This window comes from Phalacrocorax aristotelis, chromosome 1, assembly GCF_949628215.1.
Source record: "Phalacrocorax aristotelis chromosome 1, bGulAri2.1, whole genome shotgun sequence".
Lineage (NCBI taxonomy): Eukaryota > Metazoa > Chordata > Aves > Suliformes > Phalacrocoracidae > Phalacrocorax > Phalacrocorax aristotelis.
Window position 1 is genome coordinate 218050052 of NC_134276.1, and position 25842 is coordinate 218075893.

General features: G+C 64.4%; 1 protein-coding gene across 1 annotated transcript in view; it reads right to left on the minus strand.

Moving 5' to 3' along the window:
• The window catches only part of SND1 (staphylococcal nuclease and tudor domain containing 1), a 146443-nt gene that overhangs the window by 37707 nt on the left and 82894 nt on the right, over positions 1-25842 (minus strand). Inside the window, exons 14-16 of the mRNA XM_075081764.1 lie at positions 24138-24210; positions 17138-17279; positions 995-1104 (exon numbers count right to left, since the gene is read on the minus strand). Coding sequence (XP_074937865.1) covers positions 995-1104; positions 17138-17279; positions 24138-24210 — 325 coding nt within the window. The remainder of the gene's footprint in view (positions 1-994; positions 1105-17137; positions 17280-24137; positions 24211-25842) is intronic.

A 25842-nucleotide genomic window follows, 5' to 3' on the forward strand; every position in this document is an offset into this window, starting at 1 on the left:
CTCCCCGGCACGGGCCTGGCGGCGCGGAGGAGTGCAAAGGCAGGGCCACGCCAGCCAAGCACAGCGCACCGGAGCCACAGCCACCGTCGTGTTCGGAGCAGGGACCGTGATTCAGCGTTGATTTCCACCCAAAATAACAAAATAAAGCAAAGCAAACCAAAATAAAGCAAAGCAAACCAAAGAAACCAAAGCAAAATAAACCAAAATAGACCAAAGTAAACCAAGTCAAACCAAAATAATCCAAAATAAAGCAAAGCAAACCAAAATAAAGCAAACTATGCCAAAGCAAACTAAAATAAAGCAAAGCAAACCAAAGAAACCAAAGCAAACCAAACTAAACCAAACTAAACCAAATTAAACCAAACCAAAATAATCCAAAATAAACCAAAGCAGATTAAACCAAAATAACCCAAAGCAAACCAAACTAAAACAAATTAAACCAAGTGAAACCAAAATAAACCAAGCCAAAATAATCCAGAATAAACCAAAGCAAACCAAAATAATCCAAAATAAACCAACGCAAACCAAATCAATGAGCTACGGCCCACCCGGCCCCCGCCCCCCGCCCTCGCCCACGGCTGCCTTCGGCGCGGGCAGGTTTCGGGGGGGAGCACCCACAGCGCCCCGGCGACCCACGGAGGGGCTGCGGGCGCCCGCCGATGCCCTCGGCACCGCCCCCGGGGGCTGCCGGGGCCCGGCGCCGCAGCGAAACCGCCGCGCACCCGCCGCGAGGCCCTCGCAGAGCGGAGCGGGACCAAAGCCGGCCCCGGCACCGCAGGAGGCTTCGCCGGCGCGGCGAGCGGGGTCGGCGCGGCTCTCCCCGGAGCACCAAACCGCTGGCAGAGACCGGGGACGAGGCGGCTGCGGCTCAGCAGCACGGGGAAGCTCCCCGTGCCCCTTGCCCTTGCTCGCAGCCCTTCGGCGCGCCCCGCGCCCCTCCCGCACCGGCACCGAGCCGGCGTGCCGCAGCCCCGGCGCCGCCGAGCATCCCTACCTCTCGCTGCAGCACCAGCTCCTTGGTGAAGTGCGTGGCCTCCTCGCTGAAGGGCTCACCCTCCTGGACCAGCCCCGGCAGGTTCCGGGCTCCCCGCGGACACTCGATGCCTGCGGGAGGAAGAGGAGGAAGAGGAGATGGAGGTGTTGGAGGAGGCCATTGCTGGGCACCTCACCTGACAGAAATGTTTTGGGGAGGAAAGGGGCTGCAGGAGGGTCCTCGGCGCTGGCTCTTCCCTGGCACCGCGGCAGGGAGAGCCAGTGGGGATGGGGACAAGGACGGGAAGAGCCAGCGGGGAGGGGAAGAGCCAGTGGGGATGGGGACAAGGACGGGAAGAGCCAGCGGGGAGGGGAAGAGCCAGTGGGGATGGGGACAAGGACGGGAAGAGCCAGCGGGGAGGGGAAGAGCCAGTGGGGAGGGGAAAAGGCAGTGGGGATGGGGATGAGGAGGGGAAGAGCCAGTGGGGAGGGGACACGGGGATGAGGAAGGGAAGAGCCAGTGGGGAGGGGTACGTGGGGAGTTGCCTCGCCTGGGTCTCTCCCTGCTGCAGCCGGCCTCGCCGGGGGTAGTTTTGGGGACCCCAGGGTGCAGCTGGGGTGCGACACCCCACCCCTGCCATGCCACGGGGAGCCCCAGGCTCTCCCAGCTACACAGAGACCACCACTCCCGCCGTGGCGCAGACCCTGCAGCACCCGCAGCCAGGGAGGCCAAACCCCAGCCCCTGACGCCCTCTAAACCATCATTAAACGTTAAAATACTTCCAAAACCAGGAGGGGACGAGGCTGAGCGCTGCGGCGGCCGCGCCGCACCACGTCCGGACACCTCCCCCCCCCCAACTCAGTTTCCCACCTGCAAACCGAGGTGACCACCCCGGGCTCCCCTTTGGCAAAGCGCTGCCAGCCCCGGCGGTGGCACCAGTTATCAAACCGGGAAGCCCTGCATTATTAATTTTATTTTACATAATTCGTTATTAATGAAGGGCCGGGAATTACACTCGGCGGCTGCCGGAGCGCTCGGCCCGCGACGGAGCAGCAACTCGCACGTCCCGGCGAGGGCGGCAGGAGGGAAAACGCACCGCGCGGCTCAGCCCGGCGCTCGCGGCACAGCTGATGGCAAAGGGACCGGGGGAGCTCGCCGGGCCTGCCATCGACCGGGGACGCCGCGGCCCCGCTCCCCGCCGGCCGCGTGCCGATGAGGATGAGGAGAAGGGGGGACCCGACGATTAACGATGTGCCCCCCTCGCCTGTCGCATCCTCAGAGAACCGCGGTAAACGCCACCAGCCCGGCCAGCCCCACGGTGACACGGTGGGGTGTCCCCAGGGCAGCGGGTTTGATGCGGTGCTGCTGTCACCCTGGGGGGCACAGGGGACACAACCCCGCCCCCGAGGAGCAGCCCCCGAGCACTGGGAGCCCACCCTGCAGCTGCAAGGTCCCTGTGTCACCACGTCCCCATGGCACCGGTGACAGCAGCCCTGACCTCGCTGGCGAGCCGGGGGTGGGGCCGGTGGCTGCCGAGCACTTTGGGGGGGACTCCAGCGCACCCATCACCCGTGGCTGAGGGGTTTCCGAGGTCTGGCGGCGTACGGATCCCCGGCTGCGCCAGGGACCGGGCGGCTGCTTTGGGCACTGGGGCGGTTGGAGCGGCGGCACTCACCGGCTTGCCAGAACGGCGTCACGGCTCGGTGCCCACCGGCTTGGCGCCCACCGGATTGGCACCCGCAGACATGGCAGGGATAAAATGCTGCCCCGCTCTGGCTGGGAACAGCCGGGGTCGCACTGGGAAAGCTTGCGGTGACATCCGCACCGCCGGCACCGCACCGCCGGCACGGCACCGCCGAACCGGGAAGGGAGACTGGCTCTCGCTTAAGCAATTAATAAGTAATTCCCAAAGTGCTGGTTTCGCACATGGCTGAAGTGCTGAGCTGTCCCCCAGCAGGTGGAGAGAACCTTGCGCCCCCCACCGCCCCCAAACCCCCCGGGGTGGGGGATCGGGGCAGGCTCACCCCACAGCGCAGGCGCTGGGGACGAGCAGCGCCCGGTGAAATGCAGGCTCCGTGCTGGACGATTTAGCTCACGATTAAAACGGGTCATTTGCATCACGCGAAATGAAGCCCCTGTGCTAGGGGCAATGGTAGGGAGTGCGGGGGGCTATAGGGGAGGGAAGCTGGGGGACCCCCCGCTTCCCTCCCCGCTACATCGCTCCTGGGAGAGGCACAGCCACCCCAGCTGGGACTGGTGGGGTCCCCAGCCCTGCTGTGGGGTCACAGCGGGGTCCCCGGTCCCGCTGCAGGGTCACGGTGGGGTCCCCAGCCCCACCACAGGGTCACAGTGGGGTCCCCTGCCCCACCACAGGGTCACAGTGGGGTCCCCAGCCCCACTGCAGGGACCAGTGGCATCCCTGGGTGCTCATGGGCCCCAAAACACCAGAGAGGGGGTGACACCCCCCACCTCAGCACCATGGGGCACCCAGAGAAGGAGCCTGGTGCTTTGGGAAGCTGCCTCGCGGCCCCCTGCCCCCGGCTCTGCTCCGGCTCCCCACGGGACCCCACCAAGGTGGTGCCGTGGCTGCAGCCTGGCCGGGGGTGCAGGAGCCAGGCTGCAACCCAGGACACGTCCCTGCCCCTGTCCTATCCCTGTCCTCATCCTCATCCTATCCCAATCCCTGTCCCATCCTCATTCTCATCCTCATCCTGTCCCAATCCCTGCCCCTGTCCTATCCTCATCCTCATCCTCATCCCATCCCAATCCCCGTCCCATCCTCATCCTCATCCTCATCCTGTCCCAATCCCTGCCCCTGTCCTATCCCCATCCTCATCCTCATCCCATCCCAATCCCTGTCCCATCCTCATCCTCATCCCATCCCAATCCCCGTCCCTGTCCCATCCTCATCCTCATCCCCATCCCAATCCCCATCCCTGTCCCTGTCCTATCCCCATCCTCATCCTCATCCCATCCCAATCCCTGTCCCATCCTCATCCTCATCCCATCCCAATCCCCGTCCCTGTCCCATCCTCATCCTCATCCCATCCCAATCCCCGTCCCATCCTCATCCTCATCCCATCCCAATCCCCGTCCCTGTCCCATCCTCATCCTCATCCCCATCCCAATCCCCATCCCTGTCCCTGTCCTATCCCCATCCTCATCCTCATCCTCATCCCCATCCCTGTCCCATCCCCATCCCCATCCCATCCCCATCCCCATCCCCATCCCCATCCCCATCCCCATCCCAGTTCCCATCCTCATCCTCACCCCATCCTCGGGGTGGGGAAGGAAGAATTTTGGAAACTTGGGAAAATGGGGGGCTGGGGAGTGCGGGCAATCCCGCGACCTTCATTACCGAGCGTGAAACCGGCAGCCTGGTAACGAAGCTTGCCGGCGGCCAGGAGGCTCCCCCCACCCAGAACCACCCCAGGAGCACCCAGACCCTCCTGCGGTGCAGCCAGGGGGACCCTGGGCAGGTCCCTGGGGACAGGGGACCCCCCTCCAGCCTGGGGGCTGCAGGCAGGGGAGGGGGGGGACAGGCCCCCCCCAGCTCCCAGACCCCGAAACCGGCCCGGCGCCGTGCACAGAGCGGACAGGCAGACCCGGGTTGTGAGTGGGAGGAAGGAGCAGAGACACATCTCCTCCTCCTCCTCCTCCCGGCACGCTGGCAGCGGGCGGCAGCAGGCGGGCACGGCTCCGGCACGGCTCCGCCAGCGCCGCAGCCAGGCCATGGCACGCATCCCGGCCGCGCCGCGGATCCCGTGCGGAAGCGCTGCCAGCGGCTCCGGCTCGGAGCATCCTCCAGCACCACGCGGGGAGGGGGAACCGAGGAGCCAGAGCTGCCAAGAGCGTGTCTTCCCTTCCTCCTCCTCCTCCTCCTCCTCCTCCTCCTCCTCCGCGGAGCGAGCTGGGGGAAGGGAGCCGCCGCGAGGGCTTATGCACCACGACGGCAACATTTCTCTACAGAAAATAATTGGAAGAAGCAGCTGAGGAAGTGTCCGAGTCCTTAAATAAAATAAAATAAAATTAAAAAAGCAAAGCGCAGCGCTTTTACAGTGCGGCGAAGGGCTGCCGGCCCCGCGCTGCCGGGGGACCCCGGCCCACGGGCCCGCCGCGACCCGGGATGGGCTGCGCCGCAGCTCAGGATGCCACCTCGGCTCCTCTCCCTGCGTGTGACACCTCCTAAACCCACAGGAGCCGAGCCTGCTTTTGGAAAAGGAAAGCCTAAAAGGGATGGGATGAGCGCGCTCGGCCTCGGAAAGGCGCCGGCTGCCGTACGGCGAGGCGGGGGCCGCTCGGCCCTCACCGGGAGCTAAGCGAGCCCAGCAAACTTACCCAGCACTTTAAAAAACCATAAAATAACTAAACCCGAAGCCGCGGCTCCGCTGCTCTTCCCGGGAAGCCGTAATGTATTAATCTGCGCAGATGAGGGATGCGGTTTAAAATGCTGCAGCGTGCGGCTGCCACCGCTCTCCCCTGGGGTCTCGGAAGAGCTCCGCTACAAATCACTTGTGCTAAACGTTTTCTTGCCGGGCAGCGAGCCCCGGGGCCGGCAGCGCGGCGGGGACGGAGGGGGGCGGCTGCCGGCGCTGCGGAGGGTGCTCCGACCTTGGCCCCGTCCCTGTTCCAGCGCGTGGGGACGGAGGGAGGGTGAGGGCTGGGGACAAGCATCTTGCAGGATCCCGGGGCACCCAACAGCACCCCAGGGTTTCCCACAGCATCCTGGGGCACCCCACAGCACCCCACAGCATGCCAGGGCACCCCACAGCATCCTGGGATACCCCACAGCATCCCGGGGCACCGCGCAGCATCCCAGGGTATCTCACAGCATCCCGGGGCACCCTACAGCACCCCAGGGTATCCCACAGCATTCTGGGGCACCCTACAGCATCCCAGCGTGTCCCACAGCATCCCAGGGTGCCCTACAGCATCCTGGGGCATCCCAGGGCACCCCACAGCATCCCGGCATACCCCCCAGCATCCCGGGGCACCCCACAGCATCCCAGGATGTCCCACAGCATCCTGGGGCACCCCACGGCATCCAGGGGCACCCCACAGCATCCCGGGGCACCCCGCAGCATCCCACAGGATCCCTGAGCACCCCACAGCACCCTGGGGTACCCCACAGCATCCCAGGGTACCCCCCAGCTGGGGACCCCCCCACGAGGCAGGTCGCCGGCAGCCCGGGGTTCGGTTCAGCCTCGCGCCGTCCCGGCACCTTTACGTTTCTGGGACGTATTGATGCGGCTCCGCCCCGGTAACGGCAGCACGCGGGCGCCGTGGGGCGAGCGGGGAACTGTGCCGAGGCTTTCACAACGGGTAATAAAGGGGGTTTGGTGCTCCCACGCCACGCCGGGTCCGGTATAGATAATATGGATAATAAACTGTATCTATATATTATTCCATAGATATTATATTTTATATATATGTCTATACACACAAGAGCACTGACTGTCAGTGGATAAACAGCCATGAAGCTGCTAATAAAAGTCTGATCTCGCCAAGTTCACGGCCTCACTGGGCACCCCCGGCAGCTGGGGGCAGCCATCGTGCACGGCACGGCACGGCACCGGCATCGCCCCTCCCTCCGGGAGCTCGTAAATAAAACCTCTCTCCTATTTCTCCAGGGAAAATTTCCCTGATTTACCATTGACCTCCCATCACTCCTGGAGCGGGGGCTCTTCCAGCCCTCATTTCTGGGCTCTAAACACCTTCTTCCCCCCTTGCTGTGCCGTGACCGTGACCGGCGCGGTGAGCCGGGGATGGCACCACACAAGGGTCGCCTGCCCAGGAGCGCCTGCGCGGGCGCCGAACGCCCGAGATCGATCTCCGGGAGGATTGATGGACTTCGGGAGAAATAGGAGGCGAGCAGAAGGGAGGAGAAGAGCCGCGCAGTAGCATCAGTCACTGGAACGAAGTCACCCGATAATTGCGGGCAGCACGCTGGAGCGAGACCCGAACACCGAGGACCCGCACCAGATGCCGGCGGCTGCGCCGCGAGCGGGGTGCGAGTCGCTGCCGCGGCACCGGCCCAAAGGCCTCGGGCCGGATCCCGCCCTTGCAACCAGCAGCGCCGGGCAGGACGATGCCGCCCTCCCCAGGGGAGTCGAGCTGGCGCTGGTGGTGATGCCGGGGGGCTGCCGCTGCCGTCCCCTCCTTCCCTGGCCGCCGGCGGGCCTCCGAGTCGTGATGGCAACTTGGCTGCTGCCGCGGAGCCCGTGTGGGAGCGCGGCGTATTTTTAACACTAGTCCCTACCAAAATAGAGGCTGTCGGGAACAGGGAAACAGACGGCAGCGGGGAGGTGGGAGGTGGCCGGGCGCTGCCGAACCACACCGGCTCCTGTAACGCAGCCCAGAGCCGGGGGCTGCCCGGGGACCCCCGGCCCAGCACTGCGCTGCCGGGACGCCGGCGGAGGGGCGCAGCTCCCAGCGGCGACGCTCAGCTCGTCACAGCCCCGGCTGCCCAGGGCCTGGGACAGAGGGACTTACGGACGTGGGAACCGGCCGTTCTGCTGCACGGGGCCACAGATTCTGGGGTCACCGTGTCCCAGCACCACCCATCCGCAGCATTTTGGGTCCCCACACCCCAACACCGCACACCCGCAGCACTTGGGGTCCCCATACCCCAACACCGCACCCCAACACCGCACCCCAACACCGCACCCCAACGCTGCACACCCACAGCATTTGGGGTCCTTGCATCCCAGGTGCTGCAGCACTTGGGGTCCCTGCACCCCAGCACCACACACCGACAGCATTTGGGGTCCCTGTATCCCAGATGCTGCAGCCTTTGGGGTCACCGTGTCCCAACACTGCACACCCGCTGCACTGGGGGTCCCCACACCCCAACACCACCCCCCCGCAGTATTTGGGGTCCCCGCACCCCAACAACGCCCCCCCGCCGGCAGGGATGCTCCGGCCCACGGCCAAGCAGCAGCGCCCAGGGACCCGAGCAGAGCCCCACATCCCCGGGACGTGCCCCCACGGGGGGAAGGGGGTCCCCGACGGCACCACCCTGGTGCCTCCTGCAGCGGGACAGGCCAGGCCGCTGCGCCGCCGCCGCTGCCAAGCTCAGCCGTGACGGAGGGAACCCGCGCCGGGGACCGTGAGGCACCGCTGCCTGCGCAGCGGCCCCTCTGCCGTGGGCAGCAGGTGGGGAGCAGCACCCTGCCGGCACGGCTCCCATGGGGACAGACCCCAGCTCCGGTGACAGCCCGGGCAGTCGGCGAGGCTGCGGTCCCCCTGCATGAAGCCGGGGTGAAAAAATGATGCAAAACACAAAAATCACCCTAAAAAATGCATCAGTTCCCAAAAGCTGAGGCATCGTAGGGTAACTCAGGCTGGAAAGGGCTTTGGGAGGTCGCTCAGGGTGGGCTGTGGGGTGGGAGCATGGGATGGAGCGGGTACAACCCCGGGGGGCTGCAGCCACACCCTGCAACCTCATTTTCACCTCCTTTTCCCCCAAAAGAAGACAGTACGCCCCATCTTGGCACCCTGGGGCTGCACGGCTCCTCGTGGCATCCCCCCCACCCCGGACACGGGCGGCCCCTCCCCCCCGGTCTCGCCTGCTCACGAGGCGGCGGTGAGTTACGGCCGCTCCCCGGGGAGCCGCTCGCAGCCCGCACACGCCGATATACATCAGCCTCCTCGGATATACATCAGCCTCCTCGCGGGCGCACGCAGATAAATGTCGTTATCGCCAGCCCCGCCTCATAAATACACAGCTCCGCCATCTCCTCTGAGAGATTTAGGGGCACCCAACCCCCGGGGGCAGGCGGCACCCGCACCCCAGCAGCACCGGGGGGTGCAGCACGGCCCCCCTCGCCCCTCGGGGCGTGCTCTCCCCTGGGATCCTGCTAACGCTGCCGCCGGCCCCCGCACCGAGAAGGCGTCAGGCTGCAGAGTCTCGCCGGGAAAGAGGAACCCGGGATTAAATTAGCGCCTCTCTATTTGCACATATTTATAGCACTCAAACATATATATTTTAGCTGGGAAGACGGGATGAGGCTCCCTGGAGAGCATCCCTGAAGCCACATTTACAAGGGACCTGTCTTCTCTTTATGATGCTCATTTGCATTCGATATATATATTTTAAAAAAAAGGCGGCATTGATAAAATGCAGATATTTATCATGTTTCTGGCTCTAAGCGATGGGTGGTGGCACTGTGCGGAGCGGGCAGAGGGAATGGGGAGCAGCGGCCGCCACGGTGCTGCTCCGCTCAGGAGCACCGAAAGCGGCTGCCGGGAATGGCACTGGCTGGAAAACTGAAAAAAAAAAAAAGAGTAGGAAAAAAATAAAAAAAAGAGAGTGTGAGCAGAGGGTGAAACCTCCGCCGGCCCTGGAGCCCACGCCGGGCTCGGTGCCACCACCGCGCCGTGGCCCCCCGCCACCTCCCAGCATCCGCCCGCGTGATTTTATAGGACGCAAATACTTTGGCAGTTAATCAATTAGCTGAGGAATAACCTCCCCCTGGGGTGCGGCGCAGGAGCCCCCCCCGGCAGCTCCCACCCCCCCCCGGCCGGGTCCCCCCCACCCCCGGGCAGGTCCCCCCACCCCCGGGCAGGTCCCCGTCCGCCCCGTGAAACCAAGGGAGCGCAGAAGGATGTGTACAGGGAGGATGAGGAGTGCTGGGGGGGGCGAAGCAAGCTGCCGTGGGGGGAGGAAGGCGCCTTCCCCCCCACCCCCAAGACCACCCCCCACACGCTGGGATGACGCTGGGTGGGGAGCAGGGGGGAGCCAAGAGGCCACCCCAAAATCCAGCTGCTGGGAGTGAGCAGAGGCTGGGAGGAGGGCTGGAGGCTCGGGGGAAGCTCCGGGGGGGACGATGACACTGGGGTGTCACAGAGCAGGGACCTTCACGGAGCAGGAGCAGGGAGCAGGGTCGGAGCTGGAGCAGGGACCCTCATGGAGCAGGGAGCAGGGTCGGAGCTGGAGCAGGGACCCTCATGGAGCAGGGTCGGAGCTGGAGCAGGGACCCTCATGGAGCAGGGAGCAGGGTCGGAGCTGGAGCAGGGACCCTCAGGCAGCAGGAGCAGGACCACAGCGCAGGAACCCTCACAGAGGACCACGGTACCAGAAGCAGGGACCTCCACGGAGTGACCTGCATGGAGCAGGACCACCGAGCAGGACCACCCGTGAAGCTGAAACCCCACGGAGCCGGGACCCCACACAGCAGGAACACCCACAGAGCCAGGACCCCATGGAGCAGGGACCCCACAGAGCCAGGACCCCATGGAGCAGGAACACCCATAGAGCAGGGACCCCATGGAGCAGGGACCCCACGGAGCCAGGACCCCACGGAGCAGGAACACCCACGGAGCCAGGACCCCACAGAGCAGGGACCCCACGGAGCCAGGACCCCACAGAGCAGGGACCCCATGGAGCCAGGACCCCACGGAGCAGGGCTCAGCCAGACGCAGGCTCCGCCACTGAGGGGCCGGCGACCCCCCAGGGTGCCGACGCTTGGAGGTGGGGGACAACCTGGCTGATCTGCCCATAAGCTCAGCTTGATGCACAGGGCGTCCCCCCAAGCAGGACCCCCCCCTCTCCTCTCACCCCCATTTCACCCTTCTGGCGCAACCAGCAGCTCACCGCAGAGACCCCCCCAAAAAAACCCCGAGGTGTGGGAAGCCACAGAGTCCCCCCAGCCACCTGACCTTTCATTAGCTCTTTCCCTGAATAATTGATCAGGGCTGCGCGGGGCTCATTAGAGGTGGAGCTGCTTCAATAACCAAGTTCGCCTTACTCAGGGTAAAAGTGTAATTTCCCAGCGCCGGGAGCTGGGAGGGGTGCCAGGCTCCCCCGGCAGCTCCCGCGGGCACGGCGGCGGGCACGGCGCACCGGTGCGTGCCGGCAGCTCCCCCGCAGCTTTCCCGAGAGCCGTGGGGGCGGCTGGGGATGCGGGTGGGATCCCAAAACCGCCCGCCTCTGTCGCGCACCGGGCTGGTGGGACGCGGCGGTGCCCGGCATACCGGCCCTGCCGCCAAAGGGCAGCGCCCAGCCGGGCACCCACCGCCCCTGCGGCGCAGCCGGGGGAGGCGGCAGGGGCTGGGGAGGTGTTCGAGTTGCCAGCATGACCAGCACCCCAATTAAGAGATAACGCAGGAGCAGGGTGATAACACCAGGTGCTGGCTCCCAGCGAGGAGAGCCGGGGAGTCCAGCGCCATTCCCACCCCGTCCCTCCCGCGCCGGATCCCACCGTGCCACTGCTGCCCGGTTTCCACTCCGGCCAGCCCTGCCTGCACAGCCCTGCTGGGCTCGGGGGCACCCCAAAACCTCCATCCCCGGCACCCCCACCCCCCAGGGGAAGGGGCCACCCTGACTCTTGCTTCACGGTTTGCCGCCGGCCGGAGCAACTGGGGGCGAATCACCCCACAGGCCGGGCCGAGGTGGCATGGGGCTGGCGCACTGAGCTCGCCGGCATTGGCCGTGCCGGCTCCCGGCACTGCCGGCAGGAGAGGGGAGGAATCCGGCTGAAGCCCAGGAATACCCATGCTGGCAGATGTGCGGGGTCTGCAGCAGGGGAAGACAGAAGGGGCGCGTCATCTTCCATGCTAACTGGCATGTTACCTGCCTTTTTAGCCCGTAATTAATGTGTACAGCTTGATTAGAGAGCCTCAGCTGGGGAAGGTCTCCCTGGAGAAGAGCCAGGGAGGGAGAGCAGGAGCTGCCTATGCTCTTGGTGCTAAGGGGACCGGGAAGGGAGTGGGACAGTTTGCTCCAACACCAAAGAAGCATCTCCAGCAGCACTGTTAGCCCAGCTCAGCATCCCGCTGCTCTGGGACGTGCACCGTGGGACAATCCTGTGCAATGCAGGGTGATTCTGTGCAAGTCAGGATGATTTGGTGCAATGCGGGATGCTCCTGTGCAATGCAGGATTCTCCTGTGCAATGTGGGACGGTCCTGTGCAATGCGGGATGGTCCTGTGCAATGCGGGATGGTCCTGTGCAATGCGGGATGGTCCTGTGCAATGTGGGATGCTCCTGTGCAATGTGGGATGGTCCTGTGCAATGTGGGATGGTCCTGTGCAATGTGGGATGCTCCTGTGCAATGTGGGATGGTCCTGTGCAATGTGGGATGCTCCTGTGCAATGCGGGATGGTCCTGTGCAATGTGGGATGGTCCTGTGCAATGCAGGATGCTCCTGTGCAATGTGGGATGGTCCTGTGCAATGCAGGAAGCTCCTGTGCAATGTGGGATGGTCCTGTGCAATGTGGGATGGTCCTGTGCAATGCGGGATGCTCCTGTGCAATGTGGGATGGTCCTGTGCAATGCGGGATGCTCCTGTGCAATGCGGGATGGTCCTGTGCAATGTGGGATGCTCCTGTGCAATGTGGGACGGTCCTGTGCAATGCGGGATGCTCCTGTGCAATGTGGGATGCTCCTGTGCAATGCGGGATGCTCCTGTGCAACGTGGGACGCTCCTGTGCAATGCGGGATGGTCCTGTGCAATGCGGGATGCTCCTGTGCAATGTGGGACGGTCCTGTGCAATGCGGGATGCTCCTGTGCAATGCAGGAAGCTCCTGTGCAATGCGGGACGCTCCTGTGCAATGCGGTATGGTCCTGTGCAATGCGGGATGGTCCTGTGCAATGTGGGATGGTCCTGTGCAATGCAGGAAGCTCCTGTGCAATGTGGGATGCTCCTGTGCAATGTGGGATGGTCCTGTGCAATGCAGGATGCTCCTGTGCAATGCGGGATGGTCCTGTGCAATGCAGGATGGTCCTGTGCAATGCAGGAAGCTCCTGTGCAATGTGGGATGGTCCTGTGCAATGCGGGATGGTCCTGTGCAATGTGGGATGCTCCTGTGCAATGTGGGATGGTCCTGTGCAATGCAGGATGCTCCTGTGCAATGCAGGAAGCTCCTGTGCAATGTGGGATGGTCCTGTGCAATGCGGGATGCTCCTGTGCAATGCGGGATGGTCCTGTGCAATGTGGGATGGTCCTGTGCAATGCAGGATGCTCCTGTGCAATGTGGGATGGTCCTGTGCAATGCAGGAAGCTCCTGTGCAATGTGGGATGGTCCTGTGCAATGCGGGATGCTCCTGTGCAATGCGGGATGCTCCTGTGCAATGCGGGATGGTCCTGTGCAATGTGGGATGGTCCTGTGCAATGCAGGATGCTCCTGTGCAATGCGGGATGGTCCTGTGCAATGTGGGATGCTCCTGTGCAATGCGGGATGGTCCTGTGCAATGCAGGATGCTCCTGTGCAATGCGGGATGGTCCTGTGCAATGTGGGATGCTCCTGTGCAATGCGGGATGCTCCTGTGCAATGCGGGATGGTCCTGTGCAATGTGGGATGCTCCTGTGCAATGTGGGATGCTCCTGTGCAATGTGGGATGGTCCTGTGCAATGCGGGATGGTCCTGTGCAATGCGGGATGCTCCTGTGCAATGCAGGATGCTCCTGTGCAATGCGGGATGGTCCTGTGCAATGTGGGATGCTCCTGTGCAATGCAGGATGCTCCTGTGCAATGCGGGATGGTCCTGTGCAATGTGGGATGGTCCTGTGCAATGTGGGATGCTCCTGTGCAATGTGGGACGGTCCTGTGCAATGCGGGATGCTCCTGTGCAATGTGGGATGCTCCTGTGCAATGTGGGATGCTCCTGTGCAACGTGGGACGCTCCTGTGCAATGCGGGATGGTCCTGTGCAATGCGGGATGCTCCTGTGCAATGTGGGACGGTCCTGTGCAATGCGGGATGCTCCTGTGCAATGCAGGAAGCTCCTGTGCAATGCGGGACGCTCCTGTGCAATGCGGTATGGTCCTGTGCAATGCGGGATGGTCCTGTGCAATGTGGGATGGTCCTGTGCAATGCAGGAAGCTCCTGTGCAATGTGGGATGCTCCTGTGCAATGTGGGATGGTCCTGTGCAATGCAGGATGCTCCTGTGCAATGTGGGATGGTCCTGTGCAACGTGGGACGCTCCTGTGCAATGCGGGATGCTCCTGTGCAATGCGGGATGCTCCTGTGCAATGTGGGACGGTCCTGTGCAATGCGGGATGGTCCTGTGCAATGCAGGAAGCTCCTGTGCAATGCGGGATGCTCCTGTGCAATGCAGGATGCTCCTGTGCAATGTGGGATGCTCCTGTGCAATGCAGGAAGCTCCTGTACAATGTGGGATGGTCCTGTGCAACGTGGGACGCTCCTGTGCAATGCAGGATGCTCCTGTGCAATGTGGGATGGTCCTGTGCAATGCAGGATGCTCCTGTGCAATGTGGGATGGTCCTGTGCAATGCAGGAAGCTCCTGTGCAATGCGGGATGGTCCTGTGCAATGCGGGATGCTCCTGTGCAATGCGGGATGCTCCTGTGCAATGCGGGATGCTCCTGTGCAATGCGGGATGCTCCTGTGCAATGTGGGATGCTCCTGTGCAATGTGGGATGGTCCTGTGCAATGCGGGATGCTCCTGTGCAATGCGGGATGCTCCTGTGCAATGCAGGATGCTCCTGTGCAATGTGGGACACCCCAGGTGATGCAGAGGCTGCTGCAAAGGGGTGCAGCTGCGTTTCCTGGGGGGCCGCAGCTGCCCACGGGCACACCAGTCCCCTGGCACCAAACACCCCAAAATCTTCGCTCCAGAGCACGGCCCAAGGGCCGCTCCACGGCAGGCGGGGAGTCGCCCCCTCGCTATTTCCAGGGCAGCGCGGAGGTGGCGAAGGAGGCGGCCGGCGTGACTCAGACCATCGGTGCCCGCTGCACCCCGCCGGCACCCCGTGGGCACAGCGGGTCCTCAATTGCTCCAGGGACCCCCAATAGCTCTGGGGTCCCCTGGGGCCCCCCGAGGCGGCCGGGGTTGGGGGGTTATTCACCACTTTGGGGAACTTTTTGGAGCCAAATCAGCCCCTGGAAGCGGACGACAGCCAGTCGGTCTCCACAGCAACGGGGATTAAATATAACTTGCAGCGAGCGCGCTCCCCCCGGAGCATCCATTTCCAGGCCACCCCAGTGCCCTCCCCGCCCCCTCCCCTTTAGTTTAAAAATTACCCGACTAAGCGGAAAGGCCGAGCCAGAGCCTCCCCGAGTCACCAGCAGCGGCCGAGAACCACCGTCACCGGCAGGGACGGGTGTGTTTAACCACCGGTCCCCGGGGAGGGACGGCGGGAGCCTGTTCATCCGGCCGTGGGAAGGGGATTCATCACCCCCAACCCCATGGAGGTCCCGTGGGACCTGGGCTGCACGTCCCCAGCCACGGGCATCCCACTGGCGAGGAAGAGGATGGGGTCACGCAGGGCCGCTGCCGCCAACGCTGGGAAACGGCCACTCAACCAGAGGGAGCGAAGCAAGTCCCACCCGAAACCGGGGAGCGCGTTTCGGAGCGTGGCCGCGGGAGCCGGGGACGATGCCGGATCCAGCGGGACGGCGCTTTGCCGCCAGCTCCTCTCGCAGGGAGCGCTCGGAGGAGCCGGCAGGATTCTTGTGTGTGAAACACAGCTGAACCCAGCGGCAGCCTCTTAAACCAGAAATATTTAAATACATCTAAATTCCTCCTCCCGAGCACGTGGGAGTTTTATCGCTTCTTAAAATTTTAATGTCTCAGTCGCAGGCAAGGGGGAGTCTCGTTTCCCCGTCTTTTGCAGCTGACTTTAAGAATGGTTAATTATAAATAAGACTCTGTGACTATTTATACGCACAAGCACGCGGAGAAGGACAGGTTTAGGACACGCTTCCCACATGGCAGGAGCCAGCCTGGAGCGGGGCTGGGGATGCTCGTGCTCCGGCCGGCCGTGGGGACGGGACATCCCCAGGCAAGAGCATCGCTCTGGGGGTGTCTGGTCACTGGAGGGTGACGGTGACGGTCACCGGTGGGACTGGGGGTCTCTGGCCAGGCTGGCCATGTCCTACAGACCACGAGGAGCAGGTGGCTGGAGCGAGCGGTCTGCCGGCACCCAGAGCTCCGGCAGGGATCTGCGCCTTTGGGTGCCACGGGAAAGGGCTGTGGGGTGCGAGGGGCTGGGGTTTGCTCGCCAGAGCGAGCCGGTGGGCAAGGGGGGCACCGTGGCGTCGTTCCCTGGGTCAGCAGTTTGAGTCTCGCCGGGAGCAGGCGCGGTCCCTCCCGCTCCCCAGAGCCCCCGGTGCTCCCCAGCCGGGGGGCCGGTGGCCTCGGGGCACGGCGAAGGGCCGCTCCGCGGCGCGCGGGCGCAGGCACCGGGGGCAGGTAAGCTGCGCGCTGGCTTTGCGAGCTCATGCGCTGGTCCCCGGCTGCGGGAACAAAGGGGCGGACAAAGACTTCCCAACTCCACCCCGGCCCCCACGCTCCCCCCCAGGATAAATATTCCTTCGGTGGGAGCGGCAAGAGCTGTTGCTTACAGAAACCTTGGTGTTTTTATCCCCGTATAAGATCTATTTATATGCTTATTGAATTTTTCATAACCAAGTTGTGAACGATCAGCGTTCAGGGTCATCCTTTATACACGGTTATTGCCATAGAAACGGGAGCGAGAGATGAGCCGCCCCACATCCTCTCCCATCGAGGGATCCGGCAGCGCCGGCAGAGGCTCTGCGAGCCACCGCTCTCGCCGGCGACGGGCTTCCCTGTCCCGGCACCGTCCGCCCGTCCCGCCACCAGCCTAGGAGGTGGCACCTTGAAACGATGCTCCTGCCACGCTCCGCTCCGCGGCGAAGCCTCGGCTGAAACAGGCGCCGCAAGCGCTGCTTTAGTTGGGGAACGCTTCGGTTTTTGTAGGACCTACCAAAATGAGCGCCGCGTGCGTGCAGGGATGCGCGCCCTCGTCCTGGTGCACGGGCAAGCCCCTGGGGTGATGCAAGAGACGCTCGTGCTCGTCCCCGTCCACACGTGTCGCCCCGGGGGGGGTCCCACAGCCCTGCCACCTCCTCCCCGGGTTGGGTGGAGGAGAGGGGGCCTTCCCAGGCCCCCCATTGCTGCCCCTCAGAGCAGCCCCCTGCCCCCCGCTGCAGCCGAGCACTCTGCCCGCAGGGAAGAGGGGGCGAGCAGCCACAGCACAGGGCATCGACACGTGCGGGACGGGTGCCCCAAAACCTCTGGTCAGCTCCAATTAGTGCTCCCCAGCTCAATTAACAACCCCCCCCCCGATCCTGACCCGTCGGCAGCACCGGCGTTAACCTCACCCGCAGCCCCGCGGTGGTGAGGGAGGACCGTGCACCCGAGCGGGGCGAGGATCCCCCCCATCGCGGTGGGGGCTCACCTGCGAGCAGGAAGGTGATGAGGCAGGTCTCCTTTGGCATGAAGAGCTTCAGCCGGGAGCCGCTGAAGACGTACTCCACCACGGCCTCGGAGCGGCCGGCGCGCTGCAGGAAGGGCAGGAACTGCTTCGCCTTCTGGGTGTCCTGCAGGGAGGGAAACAGGGGGTCAGGGTGGGGGCTCCGACCACCCCCCTCGATGTCCGGCGACCCGCCGGCACCGCGACGTCCCTCACGGTGGGGACAGCGGCTGCTCCTCGCTGCACGCTCGGATGGGTCTTGCCTGCCCTGTGCCGCTGGGGCGGGATGCGGGATGCGGGATGCGGGCAGGGACCCGACTTCTCCCAGCTCGGGATGGACCGTGCACCCCACGCCTGCACCCACATCCCAGGGGCAGGGGCTGCTCCGGTGTGGGCACAGCTGCCTGGGTGCAGGCAGGAGCAGGCAGGAGCAGGCAGGCCGGCTCCTGCCCCATCCCTCCCTTCCATAATGGAGCACTCCGTGACTCCCGGGAAACCCCCCTTCGCACGCCACCTGCTCCCTCCCCAGCCGTGAGCCTCTGCGAATAAATCCAGGCATGTTCATTAATAAAAACTTAACGAGTTGCCAAGTAGCTCAGGAGGCCGGGGCTCCAAGGGGGTGTCGGGGTCCGTGTCGCAAGCTCCCAATGTATTTACCCAAGGAAGAAAGGGGAATAAAAAAAAGCAGCTCCCCAAATAAAAGGCGGCCAGGTGGCTTTTTAATCTCACTCTGGCCTTAATTTAGAAAAATGAGGTGCAGAGGGGAGCGTGGCACGGCCAAAACCAGGTGCCTCTCGCAGGACCTGGAGCCGGCTCCCCCAGGCAGGGCCGGAGGCAGGAGCTGGTCCGTGGCAGCAGGGCCGGAGCGGGGCTTAATAACTTTTATTAAGCTAAATGGAAGCCGCTGGCGTTGGAAAGGCAGCGGCGTGGGGAGGGAAGGGGCTCGGCTGGGGAAGGCAGGCAAGCGGAGGCAGCTGTAAATCTCTGGAGCAGAGGCTGGGAGCCAGGGTGGGAGGGGGAAGGCGCTGGCATCTGCTGGCAGAGGAGACAGAGCTGCTTCCAGAGCAGGCTGTAAGATGGCAGCGGCAGAAGATGCAAATCCCAGTGCCCCTCCGGGGACGGGGGAGCCGCGGCACGAGCACGGGGAGCCGAAGGAGCAGGAGCTGCGGCTCTGCCCCTTAGCTCCGGCAGGTATCAGTGCCAGCAGCACGAGCAGCTCGCGGACCGGCACGAGCAAGGGGGGGCCGGTGTTTTGCGTGCACCCCCATTTTAACCTGCTCCGGGGCAGCGGGCGGCTGCTGGCTGGCTCACGTGTGCGACCCGCAGCCACCGGCTGCGCAGAGCCGGCCCGTGCCGCGGCGGCGGCTCCAGGTGCTGCCGGTGCCCAACCTGGAGCCACTCCGTGCATCGAGAGGGCGCAGGTCTCAGCGGTCCCCAAGTGCCAGCGCTGCCACCCTCCGGCTTTGGCACAGGGAAGGACACCGTCATCCACCACGCTGGTGCTTCGGCATCTTCCTCCCAGCGCCTGGGGGGTGCCCCAAGGCTCGGGGCGGCAGCACGCCCACCCAGCAGTACGGCTTCAACCAGCACCTTCACACCACCATCCCAGCTCCCTTCGCTGCAGGCACCCACCCCACCCAGCCGCCAAGGGGTCCCAGGCAAACCCAACTCCCCCTCAGCAGCCTGCCCGGGGCAGGGCTGGCAAACGAAGACCCCCCTCAAATCCCGCCGCATTACCCCCCGCCACACTCGCCGCTGGATCGCTCGCCGCCACGTGTGCTCCGCGCGCAAAGCAACCTGGGGAGGGTTTTTTAGCAGATGTGCAGTCAAGAAGTTAATACAACACATGTAAGTGTAATCTGCATGCAAAGAAAAACCACATTACCCGGCGTTAACCACTTAGGTCTAACATATGCAAATCTAAAATGGGAGCCGTTAATGAAGGCTACTAATTAGTGGTAATCGCTGTACAGTCTCGATTTGATTAGCTTAAGGGAAAAAAAAAAAAAGAGCTGCAAGAAGGAGCCCACCGTAGGGTGGGCTTCTGTGCTCCAGCCCAAAAGCGGGTGCTCGGGGAGACCCCCCAGCTGCCCCGAGCGGGTGGGGGAGGCAGCCAGGAAGAGCTGGGCGCTGAAGACCAACCCCGCGAGCCGGCTGCCGTCAGCATTGGAAGGAGGCGGCGATGTTCCAACATGCTGGAGAATGACCTTAAAAATCCACCGGGATTTGCACGAGACAAAGCAGCTCCTCCACACGAGGGGCAGAGATGTGCCAGCGCCCACCGGCACCGTGGAATGATAAGCGGAGAGCGGCGATTCCTGCACGGCGAGGCGCGCCGGCAGCCGAGGCAGCCCGGCACGGCAGGGACAGACGTCTGCTTTCTCCCCAAGTCCCTGTTAGGGCAGGTTTATTTGGGGTTTTGGCATTAAGGCGGAGGGGAGCCGCGCTGCTGGGAGGATGCTCTGGGTTGCTTCGAGCCTTTCCTGCTCCCTTGCCTGGCAAAGCGCCCTTGCTCCCCGGTGCGGCACCGCCGCCTCTGCCGTGGTGGTGGGGGCACAGGTCTCCCGCTCGCCATGGGCGCCAGGAAAAGCTGGACACGATGCAAGGGCTGGGGGTTTGACGCCTTGGTCCCTTTGGACCCTCCTCAAAACGGGGCCATGCCAGCCTCTGCTCCAGGCACGGCCTCGCAGCCACCGCCGGGTCTGACCCAGACCCCACCGAGGGTGTTCGGTGGCCGCCCCGCGGTGCACGGCGAGGGGACGGCGCCCACCGAAACAGAGACGGTGGCAGCGGGGAGAGGTCGGGCTCAGATGCTGGGTTGCAGCGTTTAACGCTGGGGATACGGGATCCCCTGGGATGGCACATGCCGGGCATCGCCCGCCGAGGGGCCGGGAGCTGCGGTGCCGAGCAGCCGGCGGGACGGGGGAGAAGCAGGGGGAGCCGATCCTGGCGGAAGGGATGGCTGTGCCGATGCCGGGAGCAATTTCTGGGAGTGAATTTTGGGAGTGGTCGGGGCAGCCGCCGCTGCCCGGCACAGGTCCGAGCTGCTGTGCCAGCCTGGCACACGGTGCGTGGCTACACGGCGGGCGGCCTTAGGGATGGCCGGCAGCCGGTGCGGAGAGCTGGCGGCCGCCCAGATTAGCCGGCGCTGCCGCCGCGTCCGGCCTTTGCCTTCGTGCTGCAGGACACGCGCAGACGCCCTTCGCTGCCGGGGCCGGCTCCGGCTCCGGGGTTCTGCGGTGGGAAGGAGCCGAGCGTGCCATGCCGCTGTCCCCAGCTCCGGCAGGGACCCAGCGGGTGCCCTGGGGACAGACGGACATGGGCGCTGTGGTTTGGAGGGGATGGAGACGAGGAGCTCCCAGACCCGCCTACCCTGGGTCTGCTCTCCAGGGCCAGCGACCCCATGCTCGGCACAGGACAGCGAGGTCCCAGCCGCCCCACGAGCAGCCTGGGACAGACAAACAGCCCCCAGCCCGCACCGATCCCGCTGCAGGAGCTGGCCTGGCAGCCTCCGGAGGGGCCATGGCACCGGGAGCGTGGCGGAGCACCAGCTCTGTGGTGGTGGGTGCCGGGTTGGGATGCTCCCAGCCCACCCAGCTTATCCCATCAAGGGTCGGGGGGGGATGTCATCAGACGTGCCTGCGCAGGGACATGGTGACAGAGGCTCTTGGATCTGCCGGGCGTGGGGGAGGCATAAGCGGCTAAACCCAGACGGGGCAGGGATGTGGGGGATCCCCACCATGCTGGCAACTCCCCTTCCCCATCCCGGCTGCACCGAGCCTTGGTTCCCACCTTCAGCGCTGCCCAGGGTCGCGCAGGATTCATCCCCTGCCACCGAGCTGGCAGCTCAGGCGCCTTTCGCTGCCTCTGGGGAGAAACAGGTGCTTCCAGGGCACGACCCACCCACCCTATTTCATGCACTGACCTCGTGGGGGGTGCAAACCCCCCCGGCACCCCCATCCCACCCCTTTTCACGGCTCCCCAATTCACAACAGACCGGGGCACCCCACCAGGGTGCTGCCGGCTCTGCCTGCCCTGCTCCTTGCCCACCCCTCCCACCCAGGTGGTACCACCCTGTTACTATTATTTTAACACTTCGAGCATCTAATTAGCTGGGAATTGAAGGAAAATTATGCATAAATATGGCGAGGAAAAAAATATCCTCCTAACTCCACTTTTATGTGAAGCTCTGCCAATTATGCAAAATTATTCAAGGTCTTTCCACAAGGACAGGAGGCTTTCTGGCGGCCGGGCTGCCGCGCGCCTGCCCGCGCTCCCGTGCCGGAGCGCACACGAATGGGAGAAGCGAGCTAGCGTGGCTTTGGATTGCGGCTGCGCTTCCCTCTTTGCTTTTCCTCTGTTTTCTGGGGGGGGGGATTTTTTTCTTGCCTGCAGCATCGCAGGTCCATGAGGAGGGATGCTGCTTCCCTTTGCAGCTCCCGGCGCGCAGGGAATGCCCGTCTGTGGGCAGCGCAGGCGAGGGACCAGGGAGGATTTGGGGTGCCGGAGAGGAGCAGGATGCTCCAGGGATGCCCTGGTGTCCCCGGGCCCTGGAGGGATGCCAGGGCAGCCACCGTCGGATGGCTCGAACCACAGGGAAGGGACGTTTCCCAGCACAAGCCTGGGCGGGAGGACAGGAGGCTGCGGCGGAGCCAGGAAAACTGGGCTGAATCTTGTGTTTGAGCTAATTCCCCGCCTTTCGCATCCCAGTTGCCAAGCCAGCCGGGGGGCTTAGGAATGGGGAGGCGCGGTAAGGCAGAGCTGGGCCCCGGCAGCTTGGCAGGGTGGGGGCAGAGATGACAACCCAGGGACAAGGACACAGTGATGGTGCCATGCTGGTGGATGGCACAGGTTGACATCCATGGGCGAGGGGTGTGCTGCCACCACCCCATGGGATGCACCGAGGGTCCTGTCACCCTGTCCCCATGATCTGAAAGGCAAAACACCCCAAAGCCTGTGTTTTCCCAACACCGTTTCCCCACAGAGTGCCGGGGCGCGGGGAGGTGCCGCGCCAGGAAAGGGCAGCGGGCACAGCTGGGCAAAACCGCAGGCGCATCGGGTACCGACGAGCCCGGGGACAGGGATGTCTCCAGCGCTCGAGGGACCCAGAGCAACGCCACCCGAGCCACTCCAGCGCTAGTGCCGTGCCAGCGCCGGTGCTGCTTTGCCAGAGCAACACGGAGCTCAGCAGCGATGCCGCCTGCTCTCTGCCGGGCAAACCGGCGCCGCGGCCGGCAGCGCGCAGGGGGTCCGAGCCCTCCACCTCGGGTGCCACCCGGGTGCGGAGCGGGAGAGGCACCGCTCCTCCTCCTGCCCAGCCCCAGCCCAAACCGCTGCAGGGGTCCTGGTCACCCCGCTGCAGCACGTGGGACCGACCGCACCGCGACAGGCACCCCAAGTCCTGGGGGGCCGGGCTGAGCGCTGCTCCTGCACACATGGCACCAGCAGCACGGGGGCTGCGGGGACACGGCTGGGAGGGGACAGACGGACACGGTGCCACGCCACGCACAGCCACTGCTGCCTGGTGGCTCACTGCCACAGCGTCACTGGCCAAATCTTGCCGTTGGCATCACCGGCACCCCAATATATCGCCGCCACCCCCCACCCCGCCTGGCTCCTGCCTCCCGTTGTGGCATGGCACCGCAGCGGCTCCAGTTTGGTGCCGGGGAGCTGGGACCGACAGCTGGGAGGGACAGCAGAGCCTGGGGAATCGCAAACCACACCCTGCCGCTGCCCTGGGCCCCGTGGGACCCCGGGCATGGGTGCTCGCCGAGCCTGGCGCACGCCCAGGCAGCGGGAGGAGCGCGGCACCGCCAATTCACATTGAATTATTTTGGCAGTGGTAAAGCACCCGCTGTCAGTTCGGCGCGCGCCCGCATCCATCACGCCGCACAACTGCTGACACACGGCTAACTAAGGCCGGGATCAATTTACAGAAAACTATTAAAGATTTAAAAAGATTAACAAATCTTCATAAAAGCCATGATGTATTAGCCTAATTTTGTTTGCAGGGGCCCTCCCATCCGGCTCCAAACCTTTTCCTCGCTGCCCTGATTGAGTTACGGGGGCTCCTAAGGATCCCGGCAGCAGCACGGTCCCGGCGCAAGGACCCTGCTGGGGTTGGGACTGGGGGGCTTGGAGTGGGGATGTCCCTGCACCCCACCGTCGCCGCCGGTTCGTCTCGCTCTGCGAGGGCAATCACATCAGCCTGTGTTTTTCAGAAGCCTAAAAGGTAACCGAGCCCTGGGGAGCCGGCGGCCGTGCCGTGGGGGTGCCCCTGGCACCCTTCGCCGCGCCCGATCCGCAGGGACCCCGCGAGGGGTTCACCTGGGGAGGATCAGACGTCTCCATCTTGTACGAGCAGCAGACCCCACCCCAGCAATGAAAAGCAGGGTGGGAGGCTTGTGCAGGCGGGAATTGGGGTGCCCAAGGCAGAGCTCCGACCCCCCCGAGGGCACAAAGGACCTTCTCGAGAGCCAGGCCATCAAACCCAGGATGGACGCACGGATGGAGCACCGGCGCTGCCGCGGGAGCCCCGCGCTGCAAAACCCGGCAGCACCGCGGGGTCACCGTCGCCGCCGATGCTTGGGGTGACGCCAGCACGAGGCATGCGGTGAGACCACCCCGCTGCTCCCCGGAGAAGAGAAACCCCGGGAGAAATCTCATTTCACCCTTTCGGGGTGCGCCGGGTGGTGACAAACGCCTTCTGCAGAGGCACTTGGGGGGCCACCAGCCCCGTCGGAGGATGATGATGGGCTGCAATACTCCCTCGTGCCATCCCCAGCTGGGTGTCCCGGCTGCTCCGGCAGACCCCGGCAGAGCTGCAGAATTCCCTCATGCAACGAGCGGGATCACGGGCCGCGCAGGAGCGCCAGCACCCGGCACCTCCCCGGCTCCGCTCCACACACCCCATCCCGGCAAACAACCCGGCCCGTGGCACAGCCGGCGCGGCCGTGCCCCACGCCGTGCACCAGAAGGTCCTTACCCCGGAGATGTCAGCCACCCGGTGAATCGGCACCTCCTTCTTGCTGTGCAGCCCCTTGCCGTTCTTGATGGCCCTGCAAAAGAGAGGTGGCACGAGCCGTCAGCGCCCGCCGCCGCGGCGGGAAGGGCCGGCGTTGCCCCCTGCGCCCGCCCAGGGAGAGAGCGGCCGACTCGTTGGCCTGCTAATCCCAATTAGCATCCTTGGGCGGCTCACCTGAGCTCAGCACGTGCCTGATCAGAGGGGCCGCTCGCCCCCGTTACCAAATTAAATTATTTTGTTCCCCGCACAAACGGAGGGATCAAGAGGAAGGCGAGTGCCCCGGCAAGATGCAAAATTAATACGTGTTTCTCTCAGCGCTTCATCACATGGAGCATTTTAAATGCAAAATACACGGCGAACGCTCCAATTTTAATGGAAATAAGTTCCTACCAGGTTAAAATAATACCGAGGTGATGAGAAGCCTGAATGAAGCCACCAAGGAGGGCACTTTGTGGCTGAAAAATGAGTGGGTTCCCCAGAACTGATGCCGGAGCCGGTTCTGCGGCACGGTGCCGAGCCGGCTCTGCCTGCACAGGAGGGTGCAGCACCGGGATGGCATCAACCGGGAGGGGGTTAGGGACACCGCTCTCCAGCAGAGCTGCGGCCGTCGGTTTGGGACCGAGCGCCCCAAAGCAGAGCCCGGGACCGCAGTGCTGCCGGTCCTCACTGCCCCGGCACCCGGCGCGCAGCCAAGCGGCACGGGCAGAACCCGGGTGCGCGCTGCCCCGGCGTTGGGCTTGTCGCCTTGGTGGGTGGACGGCGAGGGCAGCCGCACCGGTGATCCGGCGGCAGATTTATTGGGTTTTCATGCAGTTCACGGCCGGGCTGGCTTATTGCCAGGTGCGGGAGGGAGCGGCGGCAGCGCTGCCCTCGGCCAGGCTGAGTGGGAAGGGCCGGCAGCGGCGGGTGAAAGGGCAGCAGACATTCATTAGAGCTCCTTCCCCTGACAGGTTTGTCCTTTTCCAGCTTCCAAAGGCCAAGCTTATTTTCCAGGTGTTAGCGGCACAGCACAGAAGCGAGCGGGGAGCTGCCGCCCGCTGCCGCCCTGCCTGTGCCGCGCCGAGGGCGAGCACGCTTGGCACAGCCGGTGCCAGCCCCTGAGGCTGCTCCCAGCCCGCTGCCCGGCGTTTTTTTGGGTTGGGGCTTTTTTTAGAGAATCCAGCAGCCCAAGCAGGGCTGGAAACCAGGCCCCTGCCCCACATCTCCCGGAGGATGCTGTGCCCACAGCTCGGGCTTGCCAGTGCCTGCAGCCAGGCCAGGCGGAGCCTTCGGCTCATCCCGAAGGATGCCCAGAGCCCTGGTTCCCCGTCCCCAAGCAGGATGGCAGCCGGCAACGGTCCAGCCTCTTTTCACCACCTTTCACCCCCAGTGTGACAGTTCCCCCTGGGATGAGGCCACCCCATGCACGAGCTCTGTGTCCCTGCAGTCACCCCCGGCCAGCTCCAGAGCTTCTCCTCCCTGCCGCAGGGTTTCCCACGGGGAGTAGGAAAAGGCACCTTCCCCTGCGAGGCTGGGGCAGGCAGGGACGCCGGCAGAGCCTGGGGCAGAAGCAGGCAGCCCTGCCCACAGCAGGCTCACAGGGCGGCACGGCATCGGTGCGTGGGCCTGGGGCAGCCCCGTGCTGGAAAGCAAGGCTGGGGGATGCAGGGGGGGCACCCACCCCCCC